This window comes from Canis lupus, chromosome X (assembly GCF_011100685.1).
Source record: "Canis lupus familiaris isolate Mischka breed German Shepherd chromosome X, alternate assembly UU_Cfam_GSD_1.0, whole genome shotgun sequence".
NCBI classification, from domain to species: domain Eukaryota; kingdom Metazoa; phylum Chordata; class Mammalia; order Carnivora; family Canidae; genus Canis; species Canis lupus.
Genome location: NC_049260.1, coordinates 13,053,292 through 13,066,962, shown reverse-complemented (window position 1 = coordinate 13,066,962; position 13,671 = coordinate 13,053,292). Strand labels below are relative to the sequence as shown.

The window sequence follows — 13,671 nt, the reverse complement described above, 5'->3', positions numbered from 1 at the left end:
AAGTTAGCCAGCCCCTCACTTTGATTGATTGTATGTGCTTTGTGCATCTTCGAATTAGATCGTGCCCTGTATGCCTCTCTACATACCTCATGCTAATACACATAGGGGCAGCCAAGACTTGTGGAAATGCAAAAGTATAGTCTTCTAAGTTTGACAGCAGGTAAACTATAGAATTTTTCTTTTTTCTAAAGGCAGAAAAAAGGTATGCACAGGAGTCTAGACACACCAAATGAGTCTTCTGCTACCCGGTCCCAGGGTAAGGGGGTGCTCCATCCTTTCTCTAAGGCCCGAGAAACCAGCCACCTGCAGCTGTCCTTGCAGTTGTTATACACAGTTATGGTCACACGGGCAACAAAATACACAGAAGCGGTTAAATTTATCATACATATTTACTTAATCTATACAGAATCGAGTAGATAAAATCAGATTCACATTAGTGAAAAATCTCTACAAAATGTCTTTGAAAAGCAAAACAAGACTGCCTCTGAACAATTCGTATCCTCATGAAAGACGTGGGCTGTAAAAATAAAGCCGTGTGTTTAGCACAAACTAGAAGATCTCTGCATCATTTGTTTTTCACAGTTATTTCCATCTACAGTCTGAAAGAGGTAGATTTTTCTGCAACACCTGAGAATTGAATTGTGATAACCAGGTGTAATAAAGGCAGTTGCATACATAACTAAAAAACGCTGGTCTCAAGACCAAGAAATGTACTCCTAACAAGTCTGAGGATGAAATGGTCCATGATCCAAGACCCAAGTGTTCTCTACTCCTTGGAGTCTACCGCCACTATAAATAATACACAGCAAGATTCCATGATGGTGCAACAAATGCAGTCGAAGTGAATGGGACATTTAAACCTTTTCTGGACCAGCCTAACAGCATTACAGTGTTCTAGAATACGGTGGATACAGGGCGTGCTACAAAGCCACAACACTGGGCTGGTGAGGTGATTGCTTCAGGGGGGTGTCCGCAGAGGGGCCCATTTGTTTTTATTCACAGGGTAATGGGAGGAAAGATTCTGAAGGGACACCTCATGCATCCCAAAGAGAATCGAGCTCCTTTAAATACCATGATCGCATCTAGCTACAAAATACATAGTAAGCCAAAAGCAGCAGGCCAAGGACTGTTAATCACATTGCTTAGAAAGCCCTTGAAAATATGCAACAGGTCCAAGATTTACATCTTCCACACAGGACAAGCACCACAAAGAAACGTGGTGGGCTACACGAATGGCTTTAACAGTAAGAGCTGTACATCCAGCAGAGTTCTTGTGAAACATGATTAGTACTAATTTAAAAGTTGATTATATTTCTGATATATACCTTCGTTTCCTCTAGGGGAAATGAGTCCAACATATCATCTAGTAGCAGAAAGGAATATTTATACGAGGCCGTTGGAGGAGGGGATTGTTTTTGCTTCCGACTCATTTTGACAGTAATGAGAGAACCTGCTCTGTGGTTTTCTTTTCCTCTACCGTCTGGCCCCTTGATTCCTATGACCAATGGCGGAAGCTTATCAGACAACTTTCAATTCTTTCAACCCACTTTAGACCATGAATACAACAGGACTTTACAAGACCGCTTTAAAGAGAAAACCCTTGTTAACTGGACAGAACGGACTCAATTCGGCCCAGTGAGCAATTGCAGTCTCAGTTTGATAGTTTTGCTCCATGAAATGTGCTAGTATCAATTGTGGTAAAGTATTTCAATGCAAAAGTCCAAACTTGCATGGTGTAACCTGACTTATCATTTGCGTAACTCAGCCATATTCAACATCATAACACAGGAAAGTTAAGGAACTAATTCAGAAGTGACATGCTTCATATGGAAAGTTCCCCCAGTCCAAGTAGAGAGACCTTGATAATACTGGCTTTTTTCTTAAAAGGACCGTAACTAAGAAAAGGGGTGAGAACCAGACCAAAAGCATAAGTAATAGATCCAGACTACTTAAGACTCTGCCAAGTCTTCCCACAGTTAATAGTGTGGGTTCCAGTCTTTGTTTTGGAAATAAAACCCGTTGTGGTTAACATGATCCACAATTAAAATTCCCTTTTAAAAAAACCTGGAGAGGGCAGCCCGGGTGGCTCAGCGGTTTAGCACCGCCTCCGGCCCAGGGCGTGATCCTGGAGACCCGGGATCGAGTCCCGCGTCGGGCTCCCTGCCTGGAGCCTGCTTCTCCCTCTGCCTGTCTCTGCCTGTCTCTCTCTCATGAATAAATAAGTTAAAAAAAAAAAAAAAGTTAAAAAACCTGGAGAGCTTTGCTATCGGGATTTGCAAAAATAGTTGATCACCAAATTTCAAGTAGCCAGAAGGCATCAAGGTAGCAGAGGGACTTCTGCTTAATGAGAGCAATACACCAACCTCACCCTCCTTGTCTTCAAATGACCACTCCTGACGCTGCCTTCTGTAGAAGGGGAGGACGCCTACCCAAATCCCAACGTGAAAGCCAACATACCACCATACTCCAGGGTGACCATCTGGGGTCCAAGTTCAAACGGGTTCTGGTTCTAACCTGAATCCAAAGCAGTAGTAGTCACATAACATTACCTTGTTTTGTTTGTCCAATGAATTGCCTGTATATGCGACTTTAAAAGTGACAGCTTTATGTACTTAATCTGCCAAAACTTTGAGTATTTGAGGCTTGCAGCCATGTCAATTTGTCAAGTGATAGAAGTATTACCAAAAAGCTAATTTGGATCAAGGATGCTATACTTATTTCTGACCCAACCCAACTTTATTTTTACTTAGCATTTAAATGGGCTAGGAGACAAAACTAATCAGATTTTTTTTTTTTAGTATTATTAATTGGGGGGGGCCATGTTTGAATCAATATTGTTTTCACATCAAGGAACCATTATCAGAACAAAGTTCCCTTGTGATGATCGGCCCTGTCTCCAGTGAAATCTGAATAGTTCTGTGCAGGGAACAGGGAAACTAGGACAAGGCGATGGTCACATGCATTCCAATGAAGGGAAATGAGGCAGATGTGCAACACGGCTGAGGAAAATGTATAGAGGAAAACTATTCAAAACTGCTAAGCAGCCTCCTGTACCACATAAGTCCAGTAGTTCTAAGAAAATACAGATATGGTAGAAAAAGTAAGAAAATTTTCACCACAAAACCAATAGTTACTACTAACAGAAAGTTATACACAAAATAGAGCTCTCGATACAGTGATCATACTTCCTTTCAGTCAACGGACTCGATACCTGGCCCCGCGCCCGCAGACATGGCCGTTTTCTCCTTCGCGGCCTTGGGTGCAGCCTCCAGGGGGCCTCCAAGGGCGCTTCTGGAAGCAGTGTTCAGCTCCCTGGGGGCCGCCAGGCCAGTGCAGGGCTGTGTCCCAGGCAGCGCCGGGTCTTCGCCCGCAGCTCTCCCGGAGACCTGCTCCTTCAAGACCTCCACCTTCTCGTTGAGCTCGTTCCTCTCGGTCTGAAGAGCCCTGCACAGCTTCTCTAACCGGTCCAGTTTTATTTGAAAGGCCTTGTACTCTTTATCACGGACAGTTTTCTGTAAGGAAAAAAGCGGATTTATGTAACCTCACTGAATACCAATCAGGTTACAGGATACAAAAAAAAAATGAACCAAACTGAGCCATGTTTAAAAGTGTTTTAGTCCCCCAAGCGCACCGCCTTTCCGCACACACCACCTAACCATGTGGCTAGCTTCGCTGCATACCGATCTGATCTACCTGTACCAGGTGATATTTAACGGCTAATACTGTCCTAGGGTAACAAAATGACCAAAACCCACTTTTAGAAACATTCGGTATTGGTCAACTATAAAAGAAATTCAAGATAGTCCTCACAAAGCTAAAGATGAAAAAAGTAAGGGCCTGATTAAAGAGGAAAGGATTCTTTTCTACATAGATTTCTCTTGTTCTACCAATTTTTAGATAACAAGATTCAAGATGAGATTTTGTGTTTGTAAACGATACATTTCAGCGGGTTAAAAAAAAAACATTTTGCTGCTTCTTTTGAAGACTCAGTCAAGGCAAAAGGAAAGGCACCGAGGAGTTGTCCGCATCCGGCACTGGGCAGTGCGCTCAGGCTTCTGGAGGTGGGCCCTGCAGCCGCCGCCGCCGCACGCTTGTGAGAAAGGCAGATTCTGCAGCCCCACCCCAGAACCAGTCACAGTGGGTGAAACCGAGCCATCTGGGTCTTTCCAAGCTCAAGCGTGATGCAAGCCCCAGCCTGAGAAGCCACTGCTGTAGAGGAAAGCAAAATCTCCGTGCTGTGGCTATCTGCGACAGAAGGCCGCACTCCTCAGCTGCGCGGCGGGAACCTAGTACCTCACTCAGGCCCCCCACCTGCAAGCCTCAAAGACAGCTGCAGGTTCTAGAGAGCCATCCTCCCAGCCCCGGCTCTGGCCAGAGCCCTCAACTACGGCGGTGGGGACACCACATGCCCCCTGCCCTGTTAGGTGCTTGAGCTTCACGAGTCCCCATGACAACACACGCACCTTAACCATGGGAAACCTCCTCACCTCTTCAGCCATTTGCAGAAGTGCTTTGTTATTGTTTTCCCATTTGGTACGCCAGATTATTGTTTCTTTTTCCAGTTTTTTAATTTTCTTTGTCATCTGTCAATCAACACAATTGCAAATGTAAATTCGAAGTTCCATTTCTTAGCTCTACCCCCGTCCCACCACAAAAGCTTGCTCTACCCCACCCCCATTGTGGCACCCGCCTCGTCCAGCTGACAGCTGTGCCTGTCCATCGGTGCTAGAGCTGATCTCAGAAGCTCCTACGGTGGCAGCAGCAGGAACCAAGGTAGGGGTTTCAAATTATGAGAAAAACGAGTCTGATCTCAATTTCAGAGGCAGGAGCACATGGAGGAAGGGGTCAGACAGCACACTGAACTCTAGCTTAGGCTGGAGTGCGTCTTTCCTCCCAGCTGTGGTTAACAAGGGACCTCCTTCCCCAGGCTGTACCAAAAACCTGTCCGTGTCAGTTTCCTAGTCATTAAATGAATTCATCTGGTTCTTGGAAGGATCGGGGTTTCCAGCTCCCCCAAAGACTCAGAATTGGTGATCTCCCACAAACCTCCAAGACCACATCAGTTTCAGAACTATAGGCAGTGTCACTTCGGTAACACTCCAGTGAGCAAGAAAGAGACCGTAGTGTATCATCAGCTTTGGGCATTCTCAGCACTCACGAGGCTGACTTCAGGTTCGGCTAAGATAAAACATGCCCCCAATAAGGGGAACATTCTTAAACCTAGACTTCAAGAACCCAGTTTTCAGAAATCACAGTGAGACTTCTCTGTGCCTGTCACTGAGCCCCATTTTCAAGATTCCTTCATGCACTGTTGACTGTGCCCCAGCTCTGATTCCAGGTGGGGCACTGAGCCAGGTGCTGTTATAAGGGACACCAGGATACAACCCTGTGCTGAGTGGGTCATTACCCACAAAACTGTAACACAAGGCAGGGTGGGACAAAGGCCATGGGAAGAACTCATGAAGACCTGGGTTTGGTGCTAAGCCACGAGCAGAGAGGATAGCGAGCGGAGCGCATGACTCCAGCTCCGTCCGGCCCCCATGGTGAGCACTGGCCGGCTATGGCACTTGCTGTGTAGAAGAGTGGCCCTCGAAGGACTCTTCGGGCAGAACGAAGACGCACCTCACCAAATTCTCCAGACTACTGAGTCTAAAAATACCTGAAGGTGGTAATTTGAGCACTTAAACATGGCCAAAGCGCCGTCTGAAATACTCCTCTTTATGGAGGGTAGGTATTTTTGTCATTTTTAATGAGGAAGACCCAGAAAGGTTAAACACTTGCCCACAGTCACGCATTATATGATGTAATTGGGACATTACCCAGAGCACACACTCCCAGCCACTATAGAAGATCTAGTCATCTACTGAATGCTTTCAAAGTGCCAGGCTGTACTTCTCCCCGACCCACCACCATTTTATAAAGCTCCATTTGAAGGGGAACGTGCCACATAAAATAAGGATGAATGGATGAATGGACAGACAGATGGATATGTATGGAAATATTCTGGTTCTCCGCTTGGTATCAAGGATATCGCTTTCCTTAATGTAGGCAGGAAAATTAAGCAGAAGCCAAAGAATGAATGTGTGTGGTTGAAGGAGAAAAAATTCAGTGGGAGTACAGCTAAAAGAAAAAAGCTAAAAATGTATAAACACCAGGACACCTGGCTGGCACAGGTGCAGAGTATGTGACCCTTGATCTTGGGGTTGTGAGTCTGAACCCCACGTTGGGTGTGGAGATTACTTAAAAATAAAATCTTAGGGGACCCCTGGGTGGCTCAGCGGTTTAGCACCTGCCTTTGGCCCAGTGTGTGATCCTGGGGTCCCAGGATCAAGTCTCACACCGGGCTCCCTGCATGGAGCCTGCTTCTCCCTCTGCCTGTGTCTCTGCCCCTACCCCCCTCTGTGTCTATCATGAATAAATAAAATCTTTAAAAAAAATAAATAAAATCTTAAAAAAAAGGAAGCACAGACATATTTTGGTTCATTACAGATATGTAAAATATAAGTATACATATTCAATTACATATATATACAATTACTGTTCTGGGCTTGGATGTCTTTAATCTCCAAAATCACAGAGCTCTGTGAAAGAGGGGTGGGGTGTCACTTGAGTGAATACAACAAAAAACACAACAAAAAAGAAACCACTTTGTGTGTAACAACAAACTATTTAATAGAGGAATTCACTTTATTAAAGATAGTGTTTAAGAGCATAGAGATTACTAGCTACATGGGGCACACCAAAGGGGAAAATGACGAAATGGGATGCCACTGGAGGATCAGAAAAGAGGAAATGAAGACTACTTGTAACAACGTCAACTCATCCAGGTAGTGATCATGCTTAAAACAGCTTCTTCTATAAATTCCCTTTTAGGTAATATTCTACTAAAAATATGCAAAAATACCTTTTCCATTTCCTGCCGGAAGGTTGTAAACAGTTCGTTGCTTTTTGCCATCGTAGTCTGGAATTCTTCAAACTTATCCATATAAAGAGAAAGCTAAAGAAGAAAAAAGTATGAAATATTCTGAGTTCTAGGTAAACAATTTAAACATTCCAAAAGACTTTCTAAAAGGACATAATATGGTTGGTTACACATTAGTTACTTATTACAAGTGACAGAAATAAACACGCACCCAGCCCCTGGCTACTAGACAGAGACAGCTGAAGTTCTATAACCCACTGAAATTCACTGCAACTTAAACATCTTCAGATGTAAATACTAAAAATGTACAAATATTTACTATCTCCAATCCACCAATTATAATAAAAACTAAAGGATGTAGTTGGTATAACTACAAATTTCATATAACTAATCCTTCATGAACTACCCTCTCTCCTTATATTTGAAAAATTGTCCGTGGAAAAAGAACTTTCTTTTAGAATACCACCTGTACAGTTCTTAGCTTGATATCAAGGATAGCTCTTTCCTTAACAAAAGAAACAGAAGACAAAGCACTGGCTTGGTAGCGGGGGAGAAAGAATTCAGTGGGATGAGGTCCTTTTGATTGGTTTGGGTCTTGGGGACCATGGCTCTAAAGTTCAAATATTGGAAATTATCCTGCTTATAATAACCTTAATAATAACCCTGGTGTGTTGTAGAATATTAAAAGCTTTAAATGCATGTTCATAGCTTTTTTTCTTGAAGATGGAATATCCAGGTAGACTGCCCCATCTGAGAGCTCAAGGCTGGCCCACAGTGGGTAGTTAGTAAGTGGGAACTACCATCACACCTGGATTTACATGCCTGCCTTACAGAACACTGGGTCAACCAACACCAATTTGACTCCGTCCTCAACAAATGCTGGAAACGGACATGGTAAGAGCATAGAATGAGACCAACTTTTGACGAGAGCCACATTTAGGGACTAGGAAAAGAAAGATGTGACAGCAAAGGAAATAAACTAATCAGATTAACACAACTCAGGGTAACAGAGATCACAGACAACAGAAGTTGCAACGGTAACAGTCCAACAGAATCAGCTGCCTGGGAGCTTCATAGAAGGATCCTCTGGTGCTTTGCACTGGACTTAGCAATGACTCCCACATTAAAGTCTATCTTCCAAAGCTTATACAAATAGACTTTATATGCCTTTCCCACATTAATACTCTTCTCCATTTATATGGACAACTGAGTTTATAGAGCTAATAAGGGGTTCAAATTCCCTAGAATCAATCTAGCACAATCCTAAGATACAGTGGAAAGTTCTAAAGACTTCTTGAATTTTCACTCTAGGTTAGGTTAGCTACAGGAAAAGAGCATCACCACATCGTAAAACATGCCCAAAGACAAACTAGCATTGAGAAGAGGTACTCCTAAAGATTCGGACCAGTCTCCATGTATCTGCATTTTAGAGACCGTACATTACATATACATTAATTACATAATAAACTTAAAATGAATAATATTTTTTCAACAGAACGTATCTAGTTACTTGGAAAAGGGTGAACTATCTATAGGTAAACACTTTACTTGTCCATAAAGACACAGGAAGTCTTTCCTGTACTTTTTCTTTGAGTGGGGAGGCAGCCTCTGCTACCCTTACTCCACATAAGACAAACACCGAGAAAGACTGCATTAGACAAACTCAAAAGGAGTTTGGGTTGAAAAGCAAGGAAGCAACAAAGAAAAGCCTCGGTCCAGATGGTCTCACGGGTGAATTCGGCCAAACACATAAAGAACGAAAGCCAATTCTTCTTAAAGTCTTCCGAAAAACTGAAGAGAAAGGACCTCCTCAACTCATTCTATGTAAGGTTAGCCTTCACTCTGGTATCAAAGCCTGATAAGGATGCCAGAAGAAAACTATAGGCCAACATCCCTGATGAATATAGTTGCAAAAAACCAAAATACTAGCAAACCAATTTCAATTGCACATTAACATCATCCCTGTGATGATGCAAGGATCATTCAACATACACAAAGCAATAAATGTGACATTCTACATTAATGAAGGAGAAAAATCATGAGATTATCTCAATAAAGTACAGAAAATGCATTTGACAAAATACAACATCCATTCACGATATAAATACTCAACAAACTGGGTATAGGAGCATACTTCAATGTAATAAAGGCCATACATGATAGACCCACTGCTAACATCGTACTCAACAGTGAAAGGTTTAAAGCTTTCCTTCTATGATCAGAACAAGGCAAGGATTCCCACCCTCACCACTTCAATTTAACACGGAATTCCTAGCCAGAGCAATTAAGCAAGAAAAATAAAAGGCATCCAGATCAGAAAGGAAAAAAATAAAACTGTAATGTCTGCTGGTGACATGATCTTATATATAGAAAATCTTGAAGACTCCACCAAAAAAATTTATTAAAGTTTCAAAATGTGAAACCAGCATACAGAAATCAGTCTCATTTCTATACACTAACAAAATATCTGAAAAAGAAATTTTAAAAACCCTATTTACAATAGCATCAGAATAAAATACTTAGAAATAAATTTAACCAAGGATATAAATCAATCTACTCACTGAAAACTAAGACACTGATGAAAAAATTTGAATACAAAGTGGAAGATATCTTGTGTTCATGGATCAGAAGTTAATATTATTAAAATGTCCACACTACCCAAAGCCATCTATATTTAATCCTTATCAAAACCCCAATGGTACTTTTACAGAAATAGAAAAAAAAATCCTAAAATTTGAATGGAACCACAAAGAGCTGGGATAGCCAAAGCAATCTTGAGAAAGGACAAATCTGGATGGAGGCACCATGTTCCCTGACTTCAAACTATACCACAAAGCTAAAGCAATCAAAACAGTATGCTACCAGCATAAAATCAGACACAGACCAAAGGAACAGAGTTGAGAGCCCAGAAATAAACCCATACAATAGGGTCAACCAATATTTGAAGGGAGCCAAGAATACTCAATAATGAAAGGATAGTCTCTTCAATAAATGGCATTGGAAGACTGGATGCCTGTCTTAATACTATTCGCAAAGATTAAAGACTTAAACATAAGACCTGAAACCATAAAACTCCTGGAAGAAAAAAAACATAAGTAAAAAACTTGAAAATGGTCTCAGAAATTTTGGCTATGATACCAAAAACACCAGCAACACAAGCAGAACTCAACAAGTGGGACTACAGTGAACTAAAAAGCTTCTGCAGAGCAAAAGAATCAAGAAAATGAAAAGGCAACCCATGGAATAGGTAAAAATAACTGCAAACCACACATCTGATAAGGGATTAATATACAAAACAGATGAGGAATTCATGCAATTCAATAGCAAAAAAACAAATATAATCCAATTAAAAAATGGACAGAAGACTTGAATTAACATTTTTCCAAAGACCTACAAATGGCCCACAGGAACATGAAAAGGTGCTCAATACCACTACTCATCAGGGAAATGCAAATCAAAACCATAATGAGATGTCGTCTCACACCTGTTAGGATGGCTATTATAAAACAGACAAGAGATGACAAATACTGACAAGGGTGTGGAGAAAAGGGAACTCTTACGCACTGTTGGTGGGAAGGTAAGTTGGCACAGCTACTATGAAAACCAATATGGAGGTTTCTCAAAATTAAAAATAGAACTACTGGGGCAGCCCGGGTGGCTCAGCGGTTTAGCGCCACCTTCAGCCCAGGGTGTGGTCCTGGAGACCTGGGATCGAGTCCTGCGTCGGGCTCCCTGTGTGGAGCCTGCTTCTCCCTCTGCCTGTGTCTCTCTGTGTCTCTCTCATGAATGAATAAAATCTTTAAAACAAATAAATGAATAAATAAAAATAGAACTACTGTGTAATCTAGGAATCCTACTTCTGGCTATATAGCTGAAGGAGATAGAATCACTATCTGAAAGAGATATATATGAACACTTCTGTGTTCATTGCCAGCAATATCCAAAACAGCCAAGATATGGAAACTACCTAAGTGCTTACTAACAGATGAATGGATAAAGAAACTGTGATATATATATATATATATACACACACACACACAATGGAGTATTATTTAGCCATTAAAAAAAAAAAAAAAAGAAATCTTGTCATTTGTAACAGGATGGACCTTTAAGGGATTATGCTAAGTGAAATAAGCCAGAGAACAGACACTGTATGATCTCACTTATATATGGAATCTAAAAATAAGCCAAACCCCTAGAAACAGCAAGTGGAATGGTAGTTGTCAGGGGCTGATGAGAGGGGGAAATCTGAAGATGATGGTCACAGGGTACAAGTTTTCAGTTATAAAAAGAGTAAGTTTGGAGAATCTAATGTACAGCACAGTGACTATACTTAACAATAATGTATCATATACTTAGAAAAGAAAAAGTAGGGAGAGCCGCCATTAAAATCACCATCTCCACAGCTCTGAGACTAGAACTGTATGGCAGTTAATAGGCAGTCTTTAAAGTAGGTTATGTGCTCACAGCACAAAATTCTGAAGATTTTAAGTTCAACTGTATGAAACTGCCATTTTAGTAGGTCAAAGGAGTATCAGCAATTTCATATAATTCAACTTAATACAAAAGAGCTATAATCTTAATATTTGTTTTTCTTTAGTTGGAAATTAACAGACACACGTGGAAAGAGACTGAGAAAGGGAGGAAATACCTGGGATATTGGAAAGGGGACACTGCAGACAGCATCACCAACCGTCCCAGTCTGCCTGAGACCTAAGTGTTTCCTGGGGCACGGGACTCAGTGCTAAAACCAGGAAAGTCCTGGGCAAATCAGAATAAGCTGGTCACCCTAAACTAAGAGGGAAATTCCAAGAGGGACACATGATCCACTCTCAGTTCTGGCTGGGAACAAGCACAAGCATCTTAGAGAAGATTCAAGGTATATATCAAATGAGCCATAGTTGCTGTTGTTTTTTTAATAACAAATGCTACTATCCCCTGCTGTCAAGTTACCTGCTGTTTTAGTTGTACTTCTTGCTGTTTCATTTGTTCATATTTGTGCCTCGATTCTGTTGCTTCTTTTAATAACTAGAAAACAGAAACATTCTGGCAAAATACTAATAGTAATTACAAATATGACTATGTCAAATGACCAGAGAGAGACTTAGGCTTAATCCTTCCACTCATTATTTTAGCAAGAACTACAAGTCTATAGATAAAACTTTCAGTTATATCAATTGTTCATTACCTATTATCTTCAATCTGTTCCACTTGTTAACACTCAGAAATGTTGGAATAATCTTTTACTGCTTAGAAAGAGTACCCTGGAAACCTAAGAATAGGTTTACAAAACTCGAGACTAAATTGTTATGTTTCAGGTGAAAATAATTAGAAGTCTGGTATTAGCAGAAAACGTGACTAGGAATCTTGACATCATCTAGGTGACTAGAAAGCCACTCTACTCCTTGAGAGTCAAGATGAGGCAGAGTGAAAGGATACAGAGCAAGGCAATGAAATCAGAGACCAGTTTCTGATCACTTCTTAAATAGAAAGGGAGAAGTGGATGAAAGCTTTTATACACTGGGTTTTTAAGAAAATTATATAGTGAAATTGCATAGTAATAAGCAACTGCTGAAATTCAGTCTCTGAAGTAAAATGTCACACATAGTCCAAATAAGCCCTAAAAAGTCATTATACCAACTACAAAGTATATACATGCAATCTATGTACATGTGTGTGACTGTATGAAACTTATACTCCCACTTTGGAAAGAACAACTGTTTCTTCAATTACGCACAGGATACTTAGTTCTCGCAGAAGGATTGTGCTGTATGAAAAATAGGTCTCTTTTAAGCCTAGACTCACACTCAACATGGTAAGTTCACAGCATGAGGGCCACTCACAGAGTCTTCATACCAGGCTCTCCTCAAAGCCTACACTACTTGAGTGAAAGCTGGATGAATAGTCCTCATTGCCATAATCACTTCTCACTTTTTTTTGGTTAAGTACATAAAGCTGAATTTGCAGATGTTAAATATACATACCCAATGAGATTCCACTGTATTCACAATTACTGACAGGCAATATAGTCTGAACATACACTCTGGGAACGATGCTGAGTGATTAGGCATAGAGAATTCTGTTAAAATTTTATCAGAAAATTATACCAGAGTAAGTAGACAAATAGTTTCCCTAGTTTCAAGTTATTTGTTTGGAACAAAATATAACAGTATACAGGAGACCAGTGTTTGGTAAGCTTGATATTAAATTGAACTGCCAAATGTGATGTGCTCAATATTGGTATAGTTCTTGAACATGGTGACCATTACACAAAAGAAGTGAAATAACCACAAAAAAGTCAAATGAGTGCAGATCTTTCCACTAACTTGGTCTAATCTCTCCAGTGTATCTTCTGTATAAAAACAAAACAAAACAACAACAAAAAAATACTTTCTAACACACACATGCCCTTCTCAGTCTAGAACAAAAAACCAGTTAGCATGACCCAGGTACTATATTAAGTTTAAATAATAGAAGTTTAAATGTTTTAAAATGGCTTTGATTATAATTTTGACAAAAAAAAATCTTTTTTTAAGAAAGAGAACTTACAAACTCTCTCTCTCTTTGATGTTTTTCATCAGCTTCTTTTATTAGCTGTGTCGTCTGCTGAAGCTTGGCATCCACAAGCTGTTGTTGTAATTCCTTATGTTTGAATACTTTATCAATATGCTATGGGAGAAGTAAAATTTCTTCCATCACTTAATGAAAAAGGAACACAATGATGAGCAAACAGCACAAGTTACAAAACT

General features: G+C 40.6%; 1 protein-coding gene across 3 annotated transcripts in view; it reads right to left on the bottom strand.

Moving 5' to 3' along the window:
- Nucleotides 1–370: 370 nt before the first annotated feature.
- The window catches only part of TXLNG (taxilin gamma), a 55,884-nt gene continuing 42,583 nt past the window's right edge, over nucleotides 371–13,671 (bottom strand). For 2 of the 3 annotated variants that reach the window (XM_038586900.1, XM_038586902.1), the window contains 5 exons: nucleotides 13,472–13,591; nucleotides 11,876–11,950; nucleotides 6,905–6,997; nucleotides 4,488–4,583; nucleotides 371–3,512 (listed from right to left, as the gene is read on the bottom strand). In XM_038586900.1, coding sequence (XP_038442828.1) covers nucleotides 3,192–3,512; nucleotides 4,488–4,583; nucleotides 6,905–6,997; nucleotides 11,876–11,950; nucleotides 13,472–13,591 — 705 coding nt within the window. In that variant the 3' untranslated portion in view covers nucleotides 371–3,191. The remainder of the gene's footprint in view (nucleotides 3,513–4,487; nucleotides 4,584–6,904; nucleotides 6,998–11,875; nucleotides 11,951–13,471; nucleotides 13,592–13,671) is intronic. The other variant, XM_038586901.1, reaches the window with a different exon arrangement.